At 35.8% G+C, this 26,246-nt stretch overlaps 1 protein-coding gene across 4 annotated transcripts in view; it reads left to right on the top strand.

The window, feature by feature from the left end:
• The window catches only part of NAV3 (neuron navigator 3), a 558,397-nt gene extending 533,374 nt beyond the window's left edge, over window positions 1-25,023 (top strand). For all 4 annotated transcript variants that reach the window (XM_058568737.1, XM_058568736.1, XM_058568735.1 and 1 more), the window contains 9 exons: window positions 1,229-1,324; window positions 1,582-1,750; window positions 2,964-3,199; window positions 10,242-10,396; window positions 11,739-11,810; window positions 12,366-12,562; window positions 13,511-13,629; window positions 17,407-17,610; window positions 22,398-25,023. In XM_058568737.1, coding sequence (XP_058424720.1) covers window positions 1,229-1,324; window positions 1,582-1,750; window positions 2,964-3,199; window positions 10,242-10,396; window positions 11,739-11,810; window positions 12,366-12,562; window positions 13,511-13,629; window positions 17,407-17,610; window positions 22,398-22,517 — 1,368 coding nt within the window. In that variant the 3' untranslated portion in view covers window positions 22,518-25,023. The remainder of the gene's footprint in view (window positions 1-1,228; window positions 1,325-1,581; window positions 1,751-2,963; window positions 3,200-10,241; window positions 10,397-11,738; window positions 11,811-12,365; window positions 12,563-13,510; window positions 13,630-17,406; window positions 17,611-22,397) is intronic.
• Window positions 25,024-26,246: the final 1,223 nt, after the last annotated feature.

Here is a 26,246-nt window from a genome sequence, read left to right as displayed (position 1 = left end):
CCTCCTTTCCAAATACCATCATCTTGAGGGTTATGGCTTTAATGTATAGATTTTCGGGGGATGCAAACATTCAATCCATAACAGTGGTAAAAAAAAAACTCATAATGATTTTGCTGTGAATTTCTCAACTTTTTCTGAAAAAAGTATTGGCTTCTAACTCAGGTTATATTTAAATAATTGTGATGATCATTTACCCTTATAGAGTTAAATGTTACAGATGAAGAAATTGAGGCTCTGAGACAGCTAACTGACTTACCTAAGGTCACATTTCTTAATTAGGTGGTGGAGATTGTGTGCTGTAGAATCCATGTCTTCTAACACCTGACTCAGTTATTATTCTACCAACCTCTTGAGGACCATGCAGTTGGTGACTCAAACCAGGATTGTAATATATCAACTATCTAATTATATCTACTGGTATCGTGATCATTATTTCATGTAACCATTCCAATCGTCATAAAAGAGGCTCCAGTTAGACTATAAGTCTTGAATTGTTTACTTTTCTAATGTATGTAGAAATTCCTCAAAATCCCATCCTACAAAAAGGATAAGTTTGGGGCCATTATTTGTATTGTAAAGAGAGTCTTTGTTTGATAAAATGAGTTCTGTAGAATCTCCTGGCAAGTTCTTTTAAATAGTGAATTTTCTGATAAATTCAGAATGGAACCTGTTTTGTAAATATGTGAATGCCATACTACCATAGACAACTTATTTTTTTAAAGCTGGATTGGACTTTAGAGATAAACTAAGTTAATAAATGAAAAACTGAGTTTTGGACTTAAGAAAGATAAGATCACAAAAATAGTAAGATGAAGTTCTAGGACTTACATGATAAAGTTCTCTTCCATCTCTATCACCATTTCCCACCTACCAAGCTACTTCTCTTCAGAAATGCACCCACTGCATGAAAACAGAAGACTGTTCTCTCCTAGCCCTTTCTCATCTGCTGAATAGATCGTGAATCAGTTTACCTTGACATTATCGCTTCATCTAATCTCTTTCTTTCTTGTTGTTGTTGCTATTGCTATTTTGGTTGGTTGGTTGGTTAATTTTGAGGGGTATGTTTTATTTTATATAATCCAGTGTGTTTCTCTTACTATAAAACTCATAGGCCTGATAAATATTTTATTCTTAATCACCACTACATTAACAAGTTTTAGTAGAAAATGTAGTCATAAAGCAAGACACATTGTTGGATTTTATCTTGTTTTACTTTGTTCTTATTTAGGATCAGAAGTCTCAGGCATATCTGATAGGCTCCATTGGTGTTAGTGGAAAGACCAAGTGGGATGTCTTAGATGGTGTAATTAGACGTCTCTTTAAGGTATGTTGTGTTTCAAATGTGTTTCATTTGAGATGCTTCCCTTAGCTTTAATAGGGTAGACATACCTGCTTTTCCTCTCCTCCATTTCAAAGATTAAGGAAAGCTTTCTCTCTTTGTGCTGTTTGATATTAATAGTTCTTGTATTACCCATTTCTAAAATTCTTGACAGCTAACTTCATATCCCCATGAGTTTTGTATTTGTTGTAGACGAGTTGAACCTCTGTTTTGACTTTCCTTTTTCGCACGTACCATTTTAGGAATATGTGTTTCGAATTGATACATCCACTAGCCTTGGTCTGAGCTCAGACTGCATCGCTAGCTACTGTATAGGAGATTTAATTAGATCCCACAGCTTAGAAGTGCCTGAACTGCTGCCTTGTGGATACCTTGTTGGAGATAATAACATCATCACTGTGAACCTGAAAGGTAAAAATAAAAATGAAAAGAAAAGCACAATTGTATTTTTTTACCAATATTTCTTTTCTTTTCTTTTGCACTTTCCCTTCAAATTTTTGTATTTGAAAACTACGTTAACCACTTTGATAGTTTTGAAATGGTATGATGGTATGAAATGAGCCATGTTTATATGTAAAACACTAAAATCCTACTAAAAACACTGAAATCCAAGTAAATGAAATTCTTTGAGTTTTAGGATGTGAAGTGGAATGTAATTTTGAAGATTCTCCCAGAATCACAAAAATGAATGGGATTTAGGGAATTTCAAATTTCTAGGTTTTCCATTATCATCTTTTTTTTAGGGAGGATTCAAAAAAATTATTGTATATTCCAAAGTAATGTATCATCACGACATCTTTGATTTTAAAATATGCATACCTAATAAATACCCAGTGGGAATAAAGAATGGAAGTTAAGAATCAGGGATGAGAAATTCTGTTTTCTTTGCTTTGGATGATGTGATTAATTATAGGCAAATAGAATACCTAAAGTGTGTTTGTCTCCATAATTCCTTGCTCATATATGTTAAAGAATTAGAACTCATCTATATAAACTATGGACTAATAGAGGAATTTGTCAAAATTTGATTTTATGATTAAGGTAATTGGGTTAGTAAAAGGAGATACTGTTGCTCTCCTTCTTAATTCCTTGCCAAATATCACAATTAGTGTTCTTCAAAAGCTTAAATGGTTGTACAGCTGGGATGTGTAATGAGAGAGAGGAGAAAATAATGTGAAGGAGAAAAGAGTAAGAAAAAGGGAAGAACATACACACACAAACATATATATTTTACATTTTAAGCTTTGCATTTATTCTTAACAAAATTACCACCTTCAAAGGTAAGAAAGATTTTATCATAGACTTTATAGTAATGCTTCCATTTCTCTCTGGAAACATAAGTGGGAAACGTGAAGTGGACAGTGGAGGAAACCCAGAGCAAAAGAAAATGGCTGCTTTTTCCAAAAGTAATGGCTTTCATTTGGATGTTCACTCTGCCTTATTACTGATGTTTTCTGTCTTAAAATGGCAACACATGTTTGTGCGATGGAAATATCAAATAAAGGATTTTGCAAGGACTGCATTCCTATAGATAACGAAGCTCTGTTGTCGAGTGACACTGTATTTTAAATTCTAGGTTATGTAGAACAATAAGGCGTGCTATCCCCTTTGTTTCTTCCTTCAGGGGTAGAAGAAAACAGTTTGGACAGTTTTGTTTTTGATACGCTGATTCCTAAACCAATTACCCAAAGGTACTTTAATTTGTTGATGGAGCATCACAGAATTATACTTTCGGGTCCAAGTGGTACGGGAAAGACCTATTTAGCGAACAAACTTGCTGAATATGTAATAACCAAATCTGGGAGGAAGAACACAGAGGGTGCAATTGCCGCTTTTAATGTGGACCACAAGTCAAGCAAGGTGAGTCACACGCTCCTAAGAGAACTGCTGCTATTTTCCGTACGTGTCTGAAGCAAGTAAGACTTAAGATTGTGTGAAACTTCCAGTTTGCACATGGAGACATCTCCATCTCTTTGACTAAAACTAGAATCGGGTGAACGACTCAAGGCTGTTTCATGAATTTGAACAAGACTGTTATTCAATAACATTTAGTTATCAGGTGTTCCACAAGCATTGGGAATGTACAAAAGAAAATAACAGCATCCCTGTTGTCTGATTTATCTTAGATGTCCATTTAGGAAGTGTTAGAGTAGAAGGACATCTGTGCAAAGTGCTGTAAAAGCAAGAGGGAAGACTAACTCTTCCTGGAGGAATCAGAGCTTTATAAAAAGGCAATACTTGGACTCGGTCTTAATAAATAAGCAAGAATTAACTGGGGTGTTGCAGCAATGGGGATTTGGGCATAATTAGAATATTCCAGGCAGAAATTCTGGGAGCAGCAATTTGCTTACATCATATTTCTATAGAATTTATGCTTAGGAACCATAGGAAAGGGAACAGTGTTCCATCATTCCACATCAGCTAAGTTCTAATGTACCATAATAGTCAGCCTGAACTCTCTCGTGCTATTAAATAGGCATGAGAGGCCATAAAACCTAGCTAGTACTTTCATATATTCTGAGTAAGATAAAGAATCCTAAAAAGGAAATAGTTGATGCCTAACATATTCATAACACTAGACTATTTTTGCCCCTAATTACCTATTACATTCTCAATCAATTCAATCTAAGTTTCTCTTAGGAAACTGCATCTCCCAGAAGCAACCCAAACCAGCTAGGTTCTTGAAATAAATGAGACATATAGTTTAGTGAACAAAAATTTCTTTTTTTTTTTTCTAATCCCCCCCCCTTTTTTTTGTGAGGAAGATCAGCCCTGAGCTAACATTCATGCTAATCCTCCTCTTTTTGCTGAGGAGGACCGGCTCTGAGCTAACATCTATTGCCAATCCTCCTCCTTTTTTTCCCCCAAAGCTCCAGTAGATAGTTGTACGTCATAGTTACACATCCTTCTAGTTGCTGTATGTGGGACGCGGCCTCAGCATGGCCGGAGAAGCGGTGCGTCAATGCGCGCCCGGGATCCAAACCCTGGCCGCCAGTAGCGGAGCACGCGTACTTAACCGCAAAGCCACGGGGCCAGCCCCCAAAATTTCTTAATGGAGTGGTTCATTAAGTCCCTCTCACTGGCCAACTGTGGTATTGAAGGCAATTGCTGAATTTCATTGTGCCTTAGTTTTCCCATTGTAAAATGGGAAAATACTAGGGTTGTGGCAAGGACTACGTGTGTGTGTGTGTGTGTGTGTGTGTCTGAGAGAGAGAGAGATAGAGGGAGAGGAGAAAGGGGAGAGAATAAGGAGAGGGAGAGAAAACAGTACAAGTAACAAGCACAGTGTGAGGGTTGTCTGCAGTTATTAATTATAGCCCTTGGATCCCGAAAAGGTTTCCTACACAAATACACACAGACCCACACAGACAGCCCCCTACAAACACACACACACAGACTTTTGTTCAAAATTGCTTATATGAAGTTGTAAAAGAGAACAAAGATGTACATAAAGCACAATGAGATCTCTTAAAGTTAAATAAATATAGCACATGAATTCTGAATATCTCCTTGGAACTCAGCACTATTCAAATTGTGGTTGAACCACCCATTCTCATTTCAACTAGAGAGACATGGAACCTGAGGCAGAATATTTGATTCTTCTCCGAGCAGAAGTGGGAAAAGCACAATTGTTGGTTTGCTTCAGACACATGTTTAGTGTCTCCTGTGAATTATGGGTCTCCTCATATCTTTACTTAAATCCTTTTAACACAGTTCTTTTTCTTTTCAGCCAAAATGATGACAGGATTGATGTCTCTTAATCATCCTCAGTTTTCTCTTTGGTTTTTCCTCAATACTGATGTGTTAGCACTCTTTAGAAGTTAATTCTTTTATGAGAAAACAAGTGGTTGGAAAATAGGAGAAGAATAGATTTATTAGTGAAAACCAAGGCATTTTCATAAAGTTGGAGATCACTTAAAATCAAGTTTTGAATCAAATAGACTGATTTGGGCTTCATTAAGATGTAGTTTGACATGCTAAAGTAAAGTAGGTTAATTTATATTGATTATAAAATTTGCCTCACCTCCAAATCCACTGTTATATATAAGTTCTTATTTCAGTTAAAAAATGTTTAGTGCTTGAAGATGTTTTTAATCAATATTATGATATAAGCATCCTTTAAAATTTTTTGAGCAAGTATTTCCAACACTCTAATTTTCTACTTTCAGAATAAAATCAGTTGTGCCATTATTAGCACATTAGGTTAGTTTAATTTTTGTTACTACAAAATAATGAAAAATAAAGCATTACCAAGAGTGTTTGAACAGAAGTAACGATGCTGGGAATCAGTAATAGGAAGAAACCCACGGACAAATCATGTGGTATTCGGCACCAAGAAAACAAAAAATACAACAAACAAATGTTGTTTCTTCAATGTTTGTAGGATATGAATGAGCTGTCAGTAATGTTGGATACAGAGTTGTTCCAGAGAATTTGGCCAATTCTTGCCAAATTGACAGAGAATCCACACTGGGGTTTTTTTTTTTTTGGTGGGGGCGGTGAGAATGGTATAAAGGAATAGGGATGACAAGTTGAGATTGTGTGAGCGATAGCTGCTAACACTGTAGATTTACTAAAGTAAAGTGTGAATGAGGCATGAAATAATAAATCCTTTCCCTGAAAAATGGAGCTGTGTAACTGCTGGCGTGCTTTGTGCAATGCCATAGTTAGCACTGAGGAGACAGAGCCAAGAGCACGTACTGATTCAAAAATATCAAACAATAAACCATCAAATGGAAAAAAAAAATCTTTTCCTGTTTTTGGTACCTCTGAGTTTTACATTCTGTCCCTCTTCCCACTCTTCAAGCCCTCCCTCAAGCTGCCAGCTGGAATATTTTGATTGAGAGCAGTAGACATAAACAATTACATTTTGTGACATTTGATATAGCAGGCCCAGAAGGCTAGAGATGGATTTAGTAAAGAATATGTGGCCACCTGAAGCCACTTGGAATGTTAGGTGGGAAAAGATCAGAAAACTGGACTTGGCAGATTCATTTTTAGTGTGTCTAGAGTCAAAACCAGAGAAAGCAATGATCAACAGTTTTTACATAACTGCTGTGTTCTATGTATATTTTAAAGGTATGGGATTCATCTCATTATCAATGGCCATCTGGTAGATATACCTCTTTTCTTCTGCCTGATTAGATCTTGGACATGAAACTTTTAATGCTAATGCATCAATACCTCAATCTAAGATTTTACCACAATTAAGTTAGAATGGGGATCCTCAAGTGATTTCAAAGGGGTCTGAGAAAAACTCTTAAGTTATATGACAAAATTATTTGTGAGTGCCTATTTCTGCTTGTGACTGGTCCATAGCTTCATTAGATTTCCAAAAGGATCTACCACCCTTCTCACGATGAAAGACCCATAACAAAATCTAATGTCCCTACTTTTCCAACGATCACCCAGTCATTTTTTAATTACCAAATTCAATGCCCTTTGCTTCTTTTTTCTCTCTCTCTTTTTTTTCTTTTTTGCTTATGTATAGCAAATTGCTATAATTAATCTCCCATCTAGAAATTCTTCTCATTTTCATGATTATCATTCTCTCCTTGTTTCTTTCCTACTCTCTAGTAAGCTCCTTCTCAGTTTCTTTCACTCACTGCTCTTTCTTCACCTACCAGTAGATGAAAATATTCTCCAACATTCTGTTTTCTCCCATTTCTGTTCTCACCTGGATGACTCCCCTGGTTTCAACTTGTGTGGACTCCAATTGGACACTGTTAGCCATGCTCAATCTCCCATATAGTCGACCTTTCTATTAGCTTACAAATGTTTCTATTAGCATAAATATACATGTTTAGGAATGCCAGTTTCCATCCATCTTTACTCCCACCACCTCCCATCCAAGTTAATACTCTCTGTTACTTGGACTACTGCAGTTCTTTTCTAACTGCTTGATCACAACTTCTGTTAAATTTGCCTTCTTTCTCTTCCTGTCGTTATTCTTTCACCTCAAGGAGAATAGAGTATCTTTTTGTAATTAAAATCTGACCACATTAAAATCTTGCAGTGTTTTTCCATTGTTTTCTTGCACTAAATCAAAAATCTTCCCACACTTCTGCTATCCCTCTTGAGTCCTGTAGTGTCTCCTGGCTTCAACAATTTCAGTATTCTCTTGACTGTCTTTTCTTCCTTCTTTACAATATACTTACCACTCTTTGAAATCACGATTCTGACTATATTACTCATATCCTCTGAATATTCAATGTTTCTTCGTTGCCAATAGGAAAAGTCCAGTAACCTTACCAATCATTCAAGGTTGCAAACCTTCCTTTCTGATTTATTTACCACTATTTATAGTCACAAAACATGTATTACTAGTTCTTTCCTACATGGATATCATATTTTTATGTTTCTGCCTTTGTTCTTCTCCCTCTATTTAGAAAGCTCTTCTTTCATTTTTAAGCATCAAAACATGACCTAATCTTAAAAATTAAGGGTTATTAGAAGATAATACTGCTACTGGAATGTCTTTCCCAGTAGCTACAAGTAATCTCTGCAGGTTCTGATCAAAATCTTTGGTGTACACTTTTTTGAAGTAATGTATTTTATATTTTATACTATAGTTTATAGTTATATATATACATGCCTAACTTTCTATTCTGAGCAATAAGCTTCTTGAATGCTTTTTCCATTTCTAATTAATCATCATATCCTTCACATTTCATAAATAAATTGCTTTCCCGTACTGAAAAATAAACAACATATCAATGGTTCACAGTTGTTTTTATAGTAAAATCCAAATTCCTCTGCATAGATTCAAAGTCTATTTTGTCTTTCATTGTGATCACCTTACCATGTACTTTTTCTCCTGTAACAACAGACACTTATTATTTCCCCAAACACATTACATATTCATACCTTCCAGCTCTCTTTCTTTATTATTTAAACTTCAATAATTTCCCCTTCTGTACCCTGTTGTTCTCTGAACCTTAAGACTGGGTTAGATGCCTCTCTTAAGTTTCCCTATAGTGTTTTGTACATTTCACTTACAACACTATTGGGATTTTACTCGTTGACCTGCCTTTCTGTTTATCAACTCTAAATTCCTGGAATACAGAAATAATCTCTGAATCCTTGGTGCCAGAGTACCTGCCACATGGTAGGTGGCACCTACCAAGCACCTACCATGTGCTTGCTAAAGGTGTGTTGAAAGAATAAATAACTGTTTGCTTATCATTTGTAATTCTACTTATTATTCAAAATCCTTCTCAAATTTCACCTGCCTGTGAAGTCCGTCAGGATCTCCTAGTTGGAATTAATCCTTCTCCCTCCTATAGACCACAAACCTCCTTTAGCCTCTCTCACGGAATGTTTCACATTGCATTTTTTAAGTTCATTAGTTGCGTGTGTACATACCACCCTCCCAAGCTCTGGCGTTACCTCCTCCATAAAGCTTTCCTTGACACCCACCAACTGGGCGAAATCTCCTCCCGTGACCTCTTATAGCTCTTAATACACTAGGACATCATATTCAAATGATTTATCATATTTAAATTTCAGTCCCTAATGTGAGAACTCTTAAAGCCTACAGGGGAAGACAGTCTGATTGTCCTTTTTAACCCCTATGACCAGAAAAGTATTTGATTCAGTTCCTAATAAATGTTAAACAAAGCATCATTATTTTTGTATGCCCCAAGATTTGGTCTAGGGCCATGGACATAGTAGATAAACAGTGAATATTTTATAAATGAATGAATGAGTGACTTAATATAGCTAGATTATTGACATAAACTCCACTTTTTCTCCTAAGGTAAATGAAATACTCCAGACTATTCTCTAGTTTAAACATATTTTTTTGTATTCTCTGATTTAGGCAATATTTATTCTATGTGATTTTGCTCAATATAAGATAAATAGTGCATTAGTTCTTTAATAAACTTTATACTTGAACTTAAATGAATATATTACTAAATACCTTGAAACGCTGGCTATTGTTGTTTATTCCTTTCTACGCTTAGTTCTAAAAGTGGTATTATAGACAGAGGGAGGTTTTATCTACGGTAAATGGTTCACATGTTTACCTGGCTGCCAGAAATTGGGATCATGGAATTGTTTTTTAACCCTCAGCAACTTTTACAAATTGAAAATGTCATTGTAAATATGCAAATATTATGGAAATGCTCTTACTGATTAGGATAATTCTAAGAAACCTAATTATGTTCCTGGCCTACCCATCTGTGAGAGCAGTCAATCAGCAAACAGGTTATCATATTTAGATTAAAAGCCATTAGAAAGGAATAATACCTGTAAAAGAACCAAGAAGCTCAAGAAATGCTAAATGCTGCTGTCAAGAGACCCAGTGAAATATAACAAATTTCATCTTTGTTTAAAATTACAGCAGTTGCATGCAGATTATAAATAAATAAATAAACAACCACACTTTTATCCGAGTCCTGGGGCTGTGCTTTCAGATTCACCCCATAGAAATTAATTGGAATTAAAACGTTTCAAGTATTAGTGGAAACTTGGTGCCATTTTGGATCTAGTCTACACTTGAAATTATAAGATTTGCTAAAATCCACTTTTATCATTGAAATACCAAATACAGGAATGAAGTCTCAGCATTTGTGGTTTATCATAAGAGCGCATATGCAGAGCTCTTTTTTTGCTTTTCTTTTGGGGAGAAAACAACTATGTAATTTGCCTGTGTTTACAGTTTTGTATTTGCTGCTGGTGTTCCTGTATGGCTTGTCTCTTTCCTTTAAAAAATGTGCCCTCTCAGCATTGTCTGTTTTTTGCTTTGTAGAATAAGTTTTTATATCAATGGAATGATCTATGAGTTTTAATCAAAGATCCTGGATGGAAGATAAAGTGTGCTGTTCCTAAACTATGAATCGTTTGCCATTGGTATAAATTTATTATTGAGGTATTTGTTTTCTTTATATTTTTAAAGGAATTGCAACAGTATCTAGCCAACCTGGCTGAACAGTGCAGTGCTGATAATAATGGTGTGGAGCTCCCAGTTGTCATAATTCTTGATAATCTTCACCATGTGGGCTCCTTGAGTGATATCTTCAATGGTTTTCTCAACTGTAAATACAACAAATGGTATGCTTATGAAATATTTTGAATGATGAAATATGAAAAAATGGTGATTAAATTTGCTTTCTTGTTCCTTTATTCCTTTTAAGACCTATAACAGATGCCATTAATTTGAGAAGCCTTTGTTAATATAATACCATATTTCCAAAGATCCCTATGTATTCCTAAGAACCTCTATTCATTCAACAACTATGTCCCAGGCATTTCTATGGAAACATGATTTACTTGATGATGTTAGCTTCTACAGATATGCTGATGGTCTGGGAGACCAATCTCAGTGATGGAATGTTTGGAGCAGGGAAATTAAGAGCTAGAATGAGGCTTCAGAGCTCTGGTTTCATTCTTAGTCCATATCAAAGTTCAAATTCAACCTTCCTGTAGAGATAAGTTTAATACATTTAGAAATAACACTCAGGGCTGGCCTGGTGGCATAGCAGTTAAGTTTGTGTGTTCTGCTTCGGCCGCCCAGGGTTTGCCAGTTTGGATCTTGGGCACAGATCTCATCAAACCCTGCTGAGGTGGCGTCCCACATAGAAGTCCTACAACTCTACAACTATGATATACAACTATGTACTGGGGATTTGGGGAGAAAAAAGAAAAAGAGGAAGATTGGCAACAGATGTTGGTGCAGGGCCAATCTTCCTAAAAAAGAAAACTTGAAAAGTTGATTTAAAGAAAAAAAAAAAGAAATAACTGTCTCCATTAATGCGTCTAATTTTTAACTATTTACAATGAAATAAAAAGTTCAAGTAGGGTATAAAAAAATCTAGAAACCCACTTGAGATTCACTCTAGCATGGCCACTAAAGAAAGGACACATAAGAGCAACAATGTAATTATTAATTTTAATGGTGCCAATATCCCAATTAATTAATCTCTGCTAGAGATTTAAAAAATGTTAAAAATAGATCAGCATAAAATAAACATTGAAACAAGAATATAAATTCTCTCATGTTGTTTAGAACCTTTAAAATAACCATGAAATAATAAAAGTGGAAAAATTAATGAATTTGATTATAAACATAAGGGTCATAAGATGTTAGAGTGGGATGAGACCACTGTGATTATTCTATCTAACCTTTTTATTTTATGGATGAGTAAACTGAGTCTCAAAGAGGGAAAATGGCTTGTCTGGGATGCCAGAGCTGAAATTGGAACCCCAAATCTTAATTTCTAGTTCAGTGATCTTTGTCATTTTCCAACCTAACATTATCAAAATACCCTTTTAAAGCCTAATGTTAAAATGTAATAATCCATATTTATTTAAATTGTTTTCTATGACAATTTTAATGTATTAATCTCTTTTACCTTCAGAATATCTACATTTTCTATTCTTTTTTTTTTTCCAGTCCATACATTATTGGGACAATGAATCAAGGAGTTTCTTCATCACCAAATCTAGAGCTGCATCACAATTTCAGGTAAAGATAAATTAATTTTTTTTTGTATTGACTCTTTCTGTTTGCTTTTGGTTGTTGTTTTCCATTTGTACATTGACAAATCCTGCCAGTGGTGACCTGTGGTGTGAAAATAATTCTCACTTCTTCCGACACTCTTTTTTCAAGAGGACATTTTGTGATCCTCAACCTGTAATCAGAAGTGTTTCTTTAAAAAGAAAAAAAAAAAAGAAATGTTTTTCCTGCTCACTATGTCACCGGCTAAAGTAGAGCACTTTTCTTCTAAGTGTGAGGAATGTGAAGAGCTTTCCTATTTCAGGATTTGTGATTCTCCTGCGGAGGAGTGCTCAGCGTGCACACTCCCACTCCTTCTGACGCACATGAGCTTCTCTTTAGCTCAAAAAGAAAAGTTAGTCACACCATAGCTCTAATGCTAATAGACCTCCTAACCCCTTTAATCATTAAAATGTGGCCACCAATTGAAATAGGAACGTTATTGTTTTATATTGGAAGGAGAATCACTGTGGACTTAAAATTTAATTTATAGAAAGATTGCTGATTTTTTTTTTCTTTTTGTAGGTGGGTACTATGTGCAAACCACACGGAACCAGTGAAAGGCTTTTTAGGCAGGTATCTTCGAAGGAAACTGATAGAGGTAGAAATTGAAAGGAACATACGCAATAATGACCTAGTCAAAATTATAGATTGGATTCCTAAGACATGGCATCATCTCAACAGTTTTTTGGAAACACACAGTTCTTCTGATGTTACCATTGGTAAGTTCCAAAACTGCAATATGCCATTTTCCAGGAACAAAGAGTCTGTGGTAAAGATGGACAGATTGGATGATAGAAAATGACAAGTGACGCTAATGTTTTCAAACTTCCAAAGATTTAAGTTTTCTTTCCTCCTTTCTGAACGTTTGCCTTCTTCTAAGCTTTGCATCTCCAGTCAGACTAATTTTGTCTGACAATTACGGTTTACTAAAATATTACCAATATCAAATGTTTAATGTAGACGAAAATCTAAAAATCAGATAACCATTTGAAATAAATTATATCTGTTTAGAATAACTTTTTTATGCTAAAAACAAATTTTAGCTAATGGCTCGTGTCAAATATAGTTGTGCGACAATATTTTAGCTAGAGATAATTTAAGTGTTTTATAGATAAATTAGGTGTTTTGTATTTTTCATGAAGACAAAATTGTTTGAATTATTTCTCTTCAGTTGGCATAAAGATGTTTATTTTTGTAATTGTTCTTAAGTTGCATGTATAAAAGAACCCTTCCTATTGTTATGGATCGTAAAGACATACTCACTAAAGACATAGTGTAAATTAGAAATAAGAATTCTATCTTTGGGATCAGAAGACCAAGACTGAGGCCCATTTCTGTAAATAATGACATAGTTTATATTTGGCAGTTCATTTCAGCACAGGGTTATCATTTGTAAAATGGGGCAGGTTGACTGAATTATGACTTTTGAGGTTTCTTCTCATTCTGTTATTTTTTAGATTAAGATTTTAGTGTAAAAAGAAAAGAGAGTCCTGGAGATTGGTTCTTCAGTAAAACTTACTTTAATAGCAATCAAACTGGCTAAGATTATAATTTTCTAAGAATCCTGAAAGAAATATATTAATTTCCCCAAAATGGTGTCTAAATATGTGTTTAGAGTGCTAAACATAATGGTTCTCAAAAATGTTGTGTTATTTGTTTCTTCTTAGGTCCCCGACTTTTCCTTCCTTGCCCCATGGATGTAGAAGGTTCTAGAGTGTGGTTCATGGATCTCTGGAACTATTCGTTGGTACCTTATATTCTGGAGGCAGTGAGAGAAGGTCTTCAGGTATAGTACTCAATTTTCTTTGCTGTATAAAAAACAAAGCAAAAAAAATCATCATTTTAAAAACAAAAACCATTCATTTCTCTGGGCATACGCAGAAAATTAAAGGCATGAATGATATAAATATTGTTGTAAAGTTTTAAAGAGCAACTAATATACAATACTTTTTTCTGTTCTGAGAATAAATATGTAGGAGAAAGAGAAAGCACAGTTATTCTAACAACTACACATTTAAGGCCAATTTTATTGCCATGGGTGTTTACAGACTGTTCTTATTAGATATCCAGTTAATTGCATATCTTATAATCTTATACCCTACATCTTGTAATACAAGCATGTTTACATGGGCCTTGATTACTTATTCTCTTATCATATATTTGCAATAAGTAGTATTTGCAATAAGTAGTATTTGCTTATGCGTTCTCTGCTTTCAGTGTATTGCGTTGGTTGAAGCCCTTTAACACCAACTTCAAGATCCTTTATTATTTTGGAGCAAGTGCTCTAAATTCTAACACAGTTGACTTTTTTATCTAAGACAGTTTGGTTTAGCAGCATCTCTGCTATTCCTCTCATCTACCTTACATCATGAGGTAACCAGCCCTTCTATTTACTCTTAAGTACAAAGTCAAAATATATCACTTAATAAGAAAACCCTGTTTCTTCAACAAAATATATTATCCCTTTTCCATCAGTCTTGCTATTTCCTTAAATTGGAGTTGAAAGTTCATGGAATTGTAGAATTATATAATTCAAGGATAAATCTTTAAGATTTGTGTTGCATAATCACCCAAGTTATTGTAGAAGAATCCAGTCTCCTTTTCAATATCTCAGTCAAAGTTTGGGCAGTTTTTACTTAAGCACCTCTATTTCTGGTTATTACAATTGCTACTAGAATTAAGATATAGTTCATGCTTTTCACATATTGTCATCTGCAATACTGTGTTAAGTCTTTCTTCTACTGTTTAAAAAATTGGGTATCTATTTTCCTTCCTTTCACCTTCTTTTACCATCACGCTCTCCTCACCTAGTACCATGACAGCTATTTAGAATAATCACTATGGTGCTGGTGAACATGATGAATATTACAAGGATGTTCTGAACACTCAGAGATAATGATCCTGAAGAATGCCATCGATTGGTTCCACTCCAGATTTAAATAACCCATTTTCATCTTTTTAAGGGTATGAACCAATCTAGCCCCAGAAAAGGGCTCCAACAAAATAAAAGACTGTACCAAAGGTTTTTATATCTCAAGTATAACATGTCACTTTTCAGGATTCCTCTAAAACTATTATGCTGCTTAAGATGTGGGTTGAGTCTCTGAATTTCAATCATTTATACAAAAAAAAATTATGAAATTTTATTTATAATATTCATAATTTTAAAATTAATATGTAAATAAATTAGTTATTCTCTAGATACAGTTCCAATATTAATAAACTATTATCTAAGTCTTGATATATGAAATTCTTATTTCACATTTGTTTGCTAATACATAGAAAGATAAAGAAGCTTTTTAAAAATTCAAAAACAGTAATACCTAAAAATGCTTAGTTTCCTTAGATCTCATTTTTTTAAAGTGCATGAGTTTTTTTTTTAATATTTAAATTAATATTACTTATAAAATACTCTCCTGAGAATTATAATTCTATAAATCTTCCATTCGGGCAAAAGTATAATCACTAAAGTAACACTAGTTTCCCAAACTAAAACTGAGAGATACTTCAAAATTATTTTTGAAGAGGGATAAAAATGTCTCAAATGCCTTGCTGTGGATCCGGATGTTGAGTAGTAGGTTAGTGTGAAGGCTGAATCAGCCATGATGTAGGGAGTATGGGGAGAAAATCTAGCACACAGGAGAGATGAAAAGGAAAACCTTTTGGTGGATAGACAATTCTCATTGCTACTAAAGGATGTGCCCAGCCAGAAGTCCGCTGGCAGGTGATATTCCTGGGTGGTCCATATATGCCTTCTAGAGAGGCAGGAAGGAAAGGAATCACGTATGTCTTGAACCATTCCGTCGGATCTACTGGCGAAAAAGAATCATGAATTGGAGCAAGAGGTGGAGAAACAAAGCATGAGTGCAAAGATGAAAATCTGAGTTGAAACAAACAGGAAAACCTCTTTTCAAATGAAAGCTGAAGCTTTGGTGAGGAACCATGTGGAGACTACTCTCTGCCAGATGTTCTAGTTGGAAAAAACACTAGTGATGCAGTGGATTTTGATTTTTATTCTGGTGATTCTATCTTTCTTAAAATGTCGACAATCAACTCATCTCATTCTGCATGTTGAAATTTCTCTTCTTTCAATTCTTTTTCTATAGTATCTGTTTTACTCTGAAATACAGAATTAGGCCTAAACAGCTTTTTATGGGTCACCTTCAATTTTACTGACCTTGACGATTCTTTAAAAGACTGGCATCAGTTGATTGTAGACTTTCATATTCTTTGTATAACGTTTGCTTTCCAAGAATTACACATTTTTCTTCAATTAGTTTAAGTTGTATAGCAAGCTGTGTTTTAAATCCTCTTTAAAGTAGGTTTTTAACTAAGAGAAAACCTCTGCTCTAAAACAACAGAACAATAAAAAAAAAAAAACTAATGATTTCTACCTTTGTCATCATCTCCTAGGGAAATACACAGATGGCAGGACCTGAACCTTTTTTTTAAGGCAAGGCTGCCACAACTTCATACCACTCCTCCAGGAAAAACCCAAAAGGCAATTCCAAGGCAGCCCATGGACCTTTCATGGTGTCAGTGTCCACCATTTTGCTTTCGTCTCACTGAACCACACTAAGCCACATAGGACACCACACAGAATGCCACCTATGACCGAATATGCACCTGGTAACCAGGATTGCCCTCAGTGGAGCAGCTCAAGGGGAAGGGGAAGCACATTAAAGAACTAGTGTATCCCTGTTACTGCCCTCTTCTTTTAATTTTAACTTTACTTTCTGTCCGCCTGTAGTCTTATGCTTTTTTACAAAGTCCCATCCACCTCTGTCTCCCCAGGGAGCCCTTCCCAGTTTGTTTTTGGCTTTGCTTCTAGCTGGAAACTTTGTAACGTCTCTTGGATTCATCTTCCTCTCCTCCAGGGCCGGTACTTGAACCAGCTTTATCATCACTCTCTTATTGATTTCCCCCCATTTGAGTCCTTACAATGTTGATGTTTCCATTTCCCTTTTTTTCTCCTCTTTTACTGGTAGTCTTATAAATAAACATCTAAAAAGAGTTTTTACAGGAAGCATTGAGAGGAAGTTAATCTGAGGAAAATGCTTATCAGAGAAAGTATTCTTGTTCTCGAAGAAAGTTTGAGTAAACTAGACAGAGAAAAAGAAGTCTCTTTTCTTTTATTCATCATCTTTCCAAAATGCACTTTAGTAGAGAACTCTATTTAGTGTTAAGCGTGGCTTTCTTCAGTCCTCCATAGCTGGAGCTTTTCTTTCTCAACTTTGAGTTTTCTTTTGGTTTGTAAAATTGCTAATAAAGATAAATGTAGGCAGTCATTTCAACATGTATTTAAAATAAGCGTCCTTCATACTCACCCCCAAATGCTGATCATCTATCCCAGAGAGTCAGCTTCACTTTGTCCAGCCTTCAAGTTAAAATGAACTATATAGACAGATATATGTTTAAAATCTGGAAAATTGTATATGGGCACTTAATTCCCTGGAAAGTCTCATAAGAACTCAATGAGCAAAGAAATCACTCAATTAGTAGTCACCCGTTTTACTGAATAGAAATGTATTTTATGTGTGCTAAATATGTGATCACCTTTTAGATGTATGGGAAACGTGCTCCTTGGGAAGATCCCTCAAAGTGGGTGCTTGATACATACCCGTGGAGCTCAGCGTCTCTGCCTCAGGAGGGCCCAGCGTTACTTCAGCTGCGACCAGAAGATGTTGGATATGAGGGCTGCATATCCACTAAGGAAGCCACAACCTCAAAGCACATTCCACAGACTGACACGGAGGGGGATCCCCTGGTAAGAAGCTGATAGATTTTTCCTTATAATTTTGACTACAGAGTAGTCGTAGTTAACAAGTAGTTAAGGAGTAGCTGTTAATATTTAGTCATTTGTATCTAAGACATTGGTTATCCCAGGTACTATTTGGGGCTGTCCTGATATTGATACTCAGTTATAATTCTTTTACCTTTGGCCTGCTTTCACTGGGTGAAATTCTTAAAATGAAAGATGAAATTTGCATGCTTAAAAATAATCAAGAGGGGCCGGCCTGGTGGCACAAGCAGTTAGGTGCGTGCTTTCCACTGCAGTGGCCCGGGGTTCGCCCCGGTTCAGATCCCGGGTGCGCACCGACGCACTGCTTGGCAAGCCATGCTGTGGCAGCATCCCATATAAAGTGGAGGAAGATGGGCACAGATGTTAGCCCAGGGCCAATCTTCCTCATCAGAAAAAGAGGAGGATTGGCAGATGTTAGCACAGGGCTAATCTTCCTCACAAATAAATAAATAAATAAATAATAATCAAGAAAAACTGAAAGCAAGCCTGAACTCTGTGACCATAATTTTTCCCTTATCATGCATAAAATTGCGTAAATAAATTTTAAACATGGCATAACTCGATTTACTAGGTATTTAAGAGAAAACTGAATTTTGTTCTTAAATGAAAACCAAAAGAATTAATCTAATGTATACTTAGAGAACTAAAGAATATTTTACACATATCAACTAGTTTGACTAAATTTAGAACTAATCTGTTGCCTACAGTGGAGAAGAATAAACTGATTTGGAAATCAAAGGGAAGTTATTCTTCCTGCCTTGCTCAATTTGCAATCATGTATGGCTTAATAAAAGTCGATAAAACTCTAAAGTATGAGCACTCCGAAAATATTAAATACATGATATTAGGAAAAACATTTTTTTAATGTATTTTTTATTTTTATGGATGACTTTCTGTAGATTGGTATCAAATGTAATATGTTTATTAGGTTACCATTCTATGACTAAAGAAATCATTGGACTTGCACAGCCAATACAGAAAGAAGAGATACTGAAATAAACGCCATTTTGTTACTTAAAACAAACAAAAAAGGAAATGATTAAAAACCGTAACCTATGACTATACCCGAGAACATAAAATGACTTGATATTTTATGGAATATCCTTACTCCCACAACCCCAGCACGGATACATCATCATCATCATCTCAGCTGATCATTCTTAACGTTTTGAGGGTTACATGTGAACAATCTGATTAATATTCAAGATCCTTTCCCTAACAAAATGCACACACACAGAAAATCTTGCATACCATTTCAAAGGGTTCACAGAGTCACTGAAATATGTACATAGACCTTCCTAGAGTCCATGGACCTCCTATATAGGCCTTTGGCTCTAAACTACAAACTCCTAACGGGCCTGGCCTTATATTTTTATAGCAGGTACCTGACCCTTTAGCTCATACATAGTTAGAAATCAACAGTGGTGGTGGAATTGGTTTGAATCCAGCATAATTGTGAGTATACACTAAATAATTGTTGATAGGATGGTTAAAATTTAATAGAGTAAATATAAGCCTTAGGTACAAGTATGGGTTATTTCATCGATTTTTTAAATAAATTCTAGTTCTATCTCTGCAGTTTTGATATACTGTGTCCGTTTCAGCTAGGGACATGTGTTTATGGAGTTTGTTTTGAGAGTTACTCTGTAACGTATTGGGACCCTTAGGGGTTGCCCTCAACTTTCCTGATTCCCATAGCTAAACCCATCCAGCACTCTTTTCCTCAGCTCTGAATGCTCTTGTCTTCTAGTACAGAAAAGAGATCCAGAATCTCCCATTCTGAGTGAGAATTGTGATAAAAAAATCTCTTGATTCCTAATCTGCTGCTCAACCAAACAGCCTAAGAAACAGGACGTTATGATATCTGACATGTTCAATGGCAAAAGACATCATCTAAAAATAAATCTTTGGATCAGGCACATTCTGATAGGAAAGTAAATATTTTATGTCTGCTTTTATTTCTCTATATTTCTATAATTTCTGACATAAGGTAAAAATATATTTGCAGTTAATATAAATCAGAAATATTAGGAAAAAGCTCACTATTTATTGTCAGAAATATGTTTTTGAATCTGAACAAGGATGCAAGTTTTTGGCACTTCTTGCTGTATTTTAAAAATACAATGTGTATTCATCGTCAACAAACTCATTCATTCATTCAACAAATGCTAATAAGTAATAAGTACATTCAAGGCTAAGACTTGGTGTTCAGGATATAAACAAGATATTGTTTTTGATCTCAAGAAGTTCTCAGTCCAGTGGTGGAAAGAGACATCTACCAATATAATTATAGTAGAATGATGATAGAGGTACATGCTAGGTAAAGTTGTGAGGAAGTGATTAGGAGAAAGCTTCACAGAGGAGATGCTTGAGCTAGATCTGGAAGGATGAATAGCAGTTCATCATGTCGTTGGATAAGAAAATCCAAAATTAAGGAAAAAGCAGGTGAAACGTGGAACAGTATAATAAAAACAATGAGTTTAGGGAGCTGTATACAAATTGGTGGGATTAGGACAAAAGGGGCAGGAGGAATTAAAGCTACAAAAGTCTACAATTTCTAGATCATGCCACGCCTTGTTTATCTTAGTAGGAAGTTAAAACTTTATCACACAGACAATGGGGAGCCACCAAAGGCTTTTGAGCAGGGGACTTACCTAGTTAGATTTGCAGTTTATCAAGATCACTTTGTAACAGAATAGAGGACAGATTGAAGGACATGGAGGCTGGGAGACAAGCAGATTTGTAAATACCAGAGATGGTAAGGATCTGACCAAGTGTTACACATGATAGACATTAGATTTATGACTGTGGGTATGGGGAAGAAGCAGGGAGAAGAGGAGGGAAATAGTTTTGTAGAGAATAATGGTCTATCCCAGTGACTCTGGGATCATACGCGGCCTTACCGTCCTCTTGTAATCTCCTTTGACTTGAATGCACAAAGCAACACTATGAGAAGGCAAAGAAAATTCTTTGTACACATTTATTATGAATCTGAGATTCGGAACTTCTTCTAATGGAACATATTTACTATATGGCACCATTTTCTAAAATTAAGACTTTAATAACACTGTTGTTACACTATAAACCTTTTATAACATTCAGCGTTCAAGTGATTTCGAACATTTGTGACAGAGATTGAATCATAACCCTTTAAACAGACCCCCTTCACCATTTCTACTCGTAGTAAATCAGGAGGATGCTCAAAACACAGTTCTGTTTTACAAATCATCTTCACCCAAATGCTTGAACATACAGCCAGCTACTAATGAGGGAAGAACTGGCATAAGAAAGGAGGGAGGGAATATGAATGTGCATGAAGGTAGGCGTGTGTGTGTGTATGTGTGTATGAGAGAGAGAGCGAAAGGGAGAGAGAGAAAGTGTGTTGATGGAGACATTTGCCTTTTTGGCTTACTGGGTTTGAGAGGTTATCACCAACAATTTTCATTCATATCCTTATGTAGCTGATTTAATAAATTTAGAGAGTTAGACCAAAGATTATGTTGAGAAATATTGTCCTGAAGAATATTTAAATGACTTTAAAACATGCTATAACTGTAGCTTCTTTGCCAGAAAGGCATTCTTGCTGAAATTGGTGATTACCAGTTTATCATTTATTTCACAAGCATTTTTTGAATACACATTTTACAATGAACACACAAGCATGCATAGCCTAACATATGACTTAAAGAGTCCTTTTTTAGATTTCTCTTTTCTGTTGGATCAGATTCCCTATATCTATCTCCAAGTCGGGGGAAAAAGAACAATTTTGATTACTTTATAAAATAATTAAGTTAGCATACGTTAAATAATATAAAGATTATTACAATTTATAGAAATCCTTGATAAGAAAACAAGTCCATACCCTCATGAAGACACATGCCAATTTTTATGTGCTTTCTGAAATCATTGAACCATTTATCCACAATTTGCTTTTACACTGTTATTGTCTTTACATCCTTGTCTAACAGTGGATCTGCAGATCTATCAAAATCCAAGCAAGGTGGCTGTCTTTTGTTTTGTAATACATGGAAATGCTTGCTGTCTTGCTCCCTGGGTGCTCTCGTGCATGTGTCCCTTTTACTAGAACAAACATTACCAGTGTCCTATAAGGCTGGGAAACTTGAGACAGCCGCTGTTGTTCCAGAAGGTGGTTTTTGTTTTCAGTGATCTATCAATCATATTTTAGCCAGAAATTCAGCAACAACAGAAACTTGACAGCGATTCTTTCCTTCTCCCTCATCAAACACTCATGGTCTGCTTCATTCAGTCACCTCCTCTCGAGGTCAGCTCCTAAACGGCAGATGGTGTGCTGTGTGCAACAGCTGGCTTCATTCCCCTCCATCCCCTTCTTTTCTCAAGGGACTGTGTGTGTGTGAACATTCACGACTTTCAGTTGCCATTCAGTGCTTTCTGCTTCTCCCAGCCAAAAAGCTGCGAAGCTTGGCATACTCTCCAGCAATGAGCCCAGATGTCCAGCTGTGATACAGTTTCCTTCCCCATCTCCCTGCTGGAGCCATATTCATTCACAACCCCAAATAAAAGAGCTACCTAGAGGGCCTATTTTGTCCTTATGGTTTGGTGTTGTAGTTGTATTTGGGAGAAATAGGGTAGGAGCCAGGGGCAGCTAGTAAAAATCTAAAATTGTTTTCTCGTTTACTTGGATGGGACGAGATGGTTCCTCAGTGTATTTTATGGGGCTGGCTTACTCGATGCATCATTGCCCTCATCGATGTCTCTTTTTCTTTCTTCAGATGAACATGCTAATGAAACTCCAAGAAGCAGCCAATTACTCGGGCACACAAAGCTGTGACAGCGACAGCACCAGCCACCAGGAAGACATTTTGGAGTCATCTCTTGAATCTACCCTCTAGAGGGGGAAAAAAATTAGGGGAAAAGACTATGCTTTTAAAAAATGTTTAAATTGTAAGGTATTTTCACGAAACCACTGCCAGTATGAAAGCACCCTGTCAAGGGCCCTGACCCAGAGTCGTGGTCTCCAAGGAGGCAGCAAGACTAAGTCTGAACCGCCAAGATGCTCAATTGAAATGAAAACTTAACTTTATTTTATGTCTAGGCATTTTTATATCTGTGGAGTGATATAAGGCTCCATTAATCAACTGGAAAGGACCCTAATGACAGGGCAACCGAATAGATTGCACATGGGATAGTCAAACTGGACTTTATTTTTTTCCTCTTTAAAAGTTTACAATGCAGACCTTTTTTTGTCCCTTCCTTTCTTTCCTCTGAGGGGCTGTTATCCTCAAGCAGGGTCCGTTCCTCTGATCCGCCCACCTCCTCTGTGCCACATGGTGCTGGTCACAGGGCTCCAGTAGTGTTTGTGTTGTGTGCTCACCCCATTCCAAAACGAAGCCAAGAGGCCAGTCCTCCATAAGCACAAATGGAATTGTGCAACCACCAGAAAAACACTACTGTGGCAAGCTGGAGAAGTGCCAATTTAATTCTCAACGGCCATGTCCACATGATGTGCTCCACCAACTTTTTAGTATATGAGTCACAGGTTTTATAAAGTTGTTTTTACCACAGTGGTCTTTTTAAACCACCTGCCCACTCCTTTAACAAGAGTTTTATACCAATTATTAGTCAACACTGACAAAAGGCTTTTTTAGGGCTTCATTTGTTTGAGCCTTTTCAGTGAAAGAAGGAACATTTCCTATGGTGCTGTCTCACTGCCTTAAAACAGATTTCTACAACAGTTTAACAGTTGGTTTAAATCCTAAACCATTGGTAATTTCCACTGTCTTTTCATTTACAACGAAGCAACACCAGTTAACACAGTAGCCTCATCTCTCTATATATATTTTTTTTTTGAAGAAATGGATAGGAGAAAGATCAGTATTTTTACCTTGTGAATAGATTGCTTTGCCTATCCTCTAAAATATTCAAGTAACCCAGAAACCCTCTTTGACTGTCACTTAAAAGCTAAGACATGTGGCGCTAAATTCCATCCAGTCCTAGGGGAGAGAGTTTCGGAAGGCGGGAGATTTTGAATTCTTATCCAGGAGAGCTGGAAGCACTAGATGCAGCATGAGCACAACTATTCGGCTTTCCTCCCTTATTCTTTTTTTAAATTATTATTCTTAGTTTTGAGCATGTTGTTTTGATTGCTGTTGTTGTACATGAGAAATTCAGCATTCAAGAACACTGAAGCAGTGAAGTCACTGTGGAAGGGGAAGCGTTTATACTGTAAAAGAAGGTTAGATTTGCACAGTCTACTGGGTAGGTATTGTAAATAATAATTTTAAAAACTTGCACAAATCAAAACAAACACAAAAAAATTGTATTTTATCCTGTTGGTGTTAAGAGGTGTTTCACTTGCTGAGATTTCCTGTACGTTGCAAACAAATACAGAATGCAAATCCTCAAAGCTGTTATTATCTGGTGTGTTTGTCCTGTATTTACAGTTACTATGACTATGCAGGAGCTATCAGTGCTAGAGTGAGCATGCTTCAGAACTGTCCATGAAGCCAATACATTTTTGGAAAAGTAAAACTGTCTGAAAGTGCATCTGTCATGGCAGGCTTTAAAGAGATTGCATGCAAACTGATTGGAGTCATTGGAGAAGTTACCACCACACACAGAGGACAGGTTTTCAGTTTGTGAAACCCAAGGGCTAGGCCATGGTGTAGACTTGTTCTATGCGTGTGAAAATGTGTTCCTTTCAGGACGTGTAATTGGTGCTACTCTCTGTGACCACTCACGGGGTCAGTTGCTATAGAACAATAACAGCACAAGACATCTGTGCAGTTTTCAGAGTGTCACTAAGTCTCTATAGGTCCTACACGGTGCTATCGCCCTCCGGGAAATCTGAACCGAATATATGCACATAGACTTGTCACCCTGACTTTGAAGCCTCAAACATGGATCAAATCTGTTGTGAAACATCGATACGTGTAGCTGGATGAGTGACTAGTTGCCCTTGTATAATATGTGATCTAAGAAAATTGCTAATCTTTCCCTGCCATTTTGAGAAACACAGTCCAAACATGATCATAAACAGAAATTCCTGCAATACATCCCAGTAGGTCCACCTAGTTTACAACTTAAACTAGTTTGTGAAACATTTGTCTGTATACATTTTATATTTTGTACATTTTTGATGTAACATATCATGTAAATAGACAGAAACAGTGAAATAAATCATCTGCAAAGTTTTGTAGTCTTTGTAAAGCCCCAACAATAAGTACTTGGTGTCAATGGACTTAACTGGATGATGTATTTTCTATTGGTTTATTGTTCCTCTAGCTTGTAAACCAGCTTGCATATATTTTTTTGCAAATGTGCACCCTGTATCTGTCTAAATTATTACTTTGCCATTAAAGTGGAATTATTTATTGACAATAAGGTGTGGTGTCTATATATGGAGAAAAATTGAATAATTATGCACCAAGAAGTGTCAAGCTTTAAAATGTGGCTTGTACTATTAATATGCCACCGATAGGGATGTGTGTGAATTTTTATTTTATACACCTCATGGAAGGGACCTCACAGCTTTTAAGTAAATAAATAAATTGAAGGCATTAGATATATCTTTTAAAATGAAAGCTATTTATTCATTGAATATTTTTGGAAAACTCTGATTAGTCTAACTATATGCCTAATTATAAAATAAGAATTAGTATAAAATAAAATGTTGATATCCACTTAGTAAAATCAACTCATTAAATGTTTCTTTGTTTTTATTCCATTAAATCCTCTTTTGACCTTTTAGCTCTAAAGGTGATTTTAAAGCAGCATAATGCTTTTAGTGGTGGTTTATTTTTAAATAGAGATTATGAAAAGAAAAAGAACCCTATTTAAAATTAGAATTTTTTTCAAAGCACCTTGGGCTCCAAACCAATGATTGGAATGTATATTTGGATGATATAAGTAAAGTTTTAATTCTAAAAACAGGAAAACTTTCTAATTAGAAGAGTTGTAGAGCAAAAATAAAGGCATTAGTTAAAATGGGTCATCATCCATAATGGATTAAAATTGGCTCATTTGTTCCTTCATTCACAGTTTGGGTGATACAGGAAATTTCCACAATTCATCTTATCCAGATAAACATTGAATTAATACAAAACTTGAATAAAATTCTGACACATCCAATATCAGGCTGCACAAATGTGAATCCCAACATTGTCATTCTTCTCTGTGTAACCTTGACGAGATCACTCACACTCGGTGTGCCTCTGCTTCCTCGACTGTAAAATGAGGACACTAACAGTGTCCACCTCTCACAGATTACCGTGCTGATCGAATGGGTTATTACGTGCAATTGCCTTGATCAGTGCCTAACACTTACAGAGCCTTCCATGGATTGTAGCTGCCTTAACAAGCATTATTATTATAAAATAATAATTATGAAATATGTATTATTCTATTTTCCAACATTCTTGAGAACAATGTGTAAAGCAATTCAACTTATTTAAAAATAGTGTTTTTTCTTTTTTTTAAAGAATGCATCTTTTAGCTCAATTCCTCATTTATAAAATGGAGACAGTAATAGTACCTACCTCATAGGGCTGCTAGGAGGATTGAGTTTAAATCTGTAAAGCACTGTAAACAACATCTAGCACTCAGAAAACTGAATAAATGTT

The sequence above is a fragment of the Diceros bicornis genome, chromosome 25 (assembly GCF_020826845.1).
Source record: "Diceros bicornis minor isolate mBicDic1 chromosome 25, mDicBic1.mat.cur, whole genome shotgun sequence".
Classification (NCBI taxonomy): Eukaryota; Metazoa; Chordata; class Mammalia; order Perissodactyla; family Rhinocerotidae; genus Diceros; species Diceros bicornis.
This window is presented reverse-complemented; position numbering and strand designations above follow the sequence as displayed.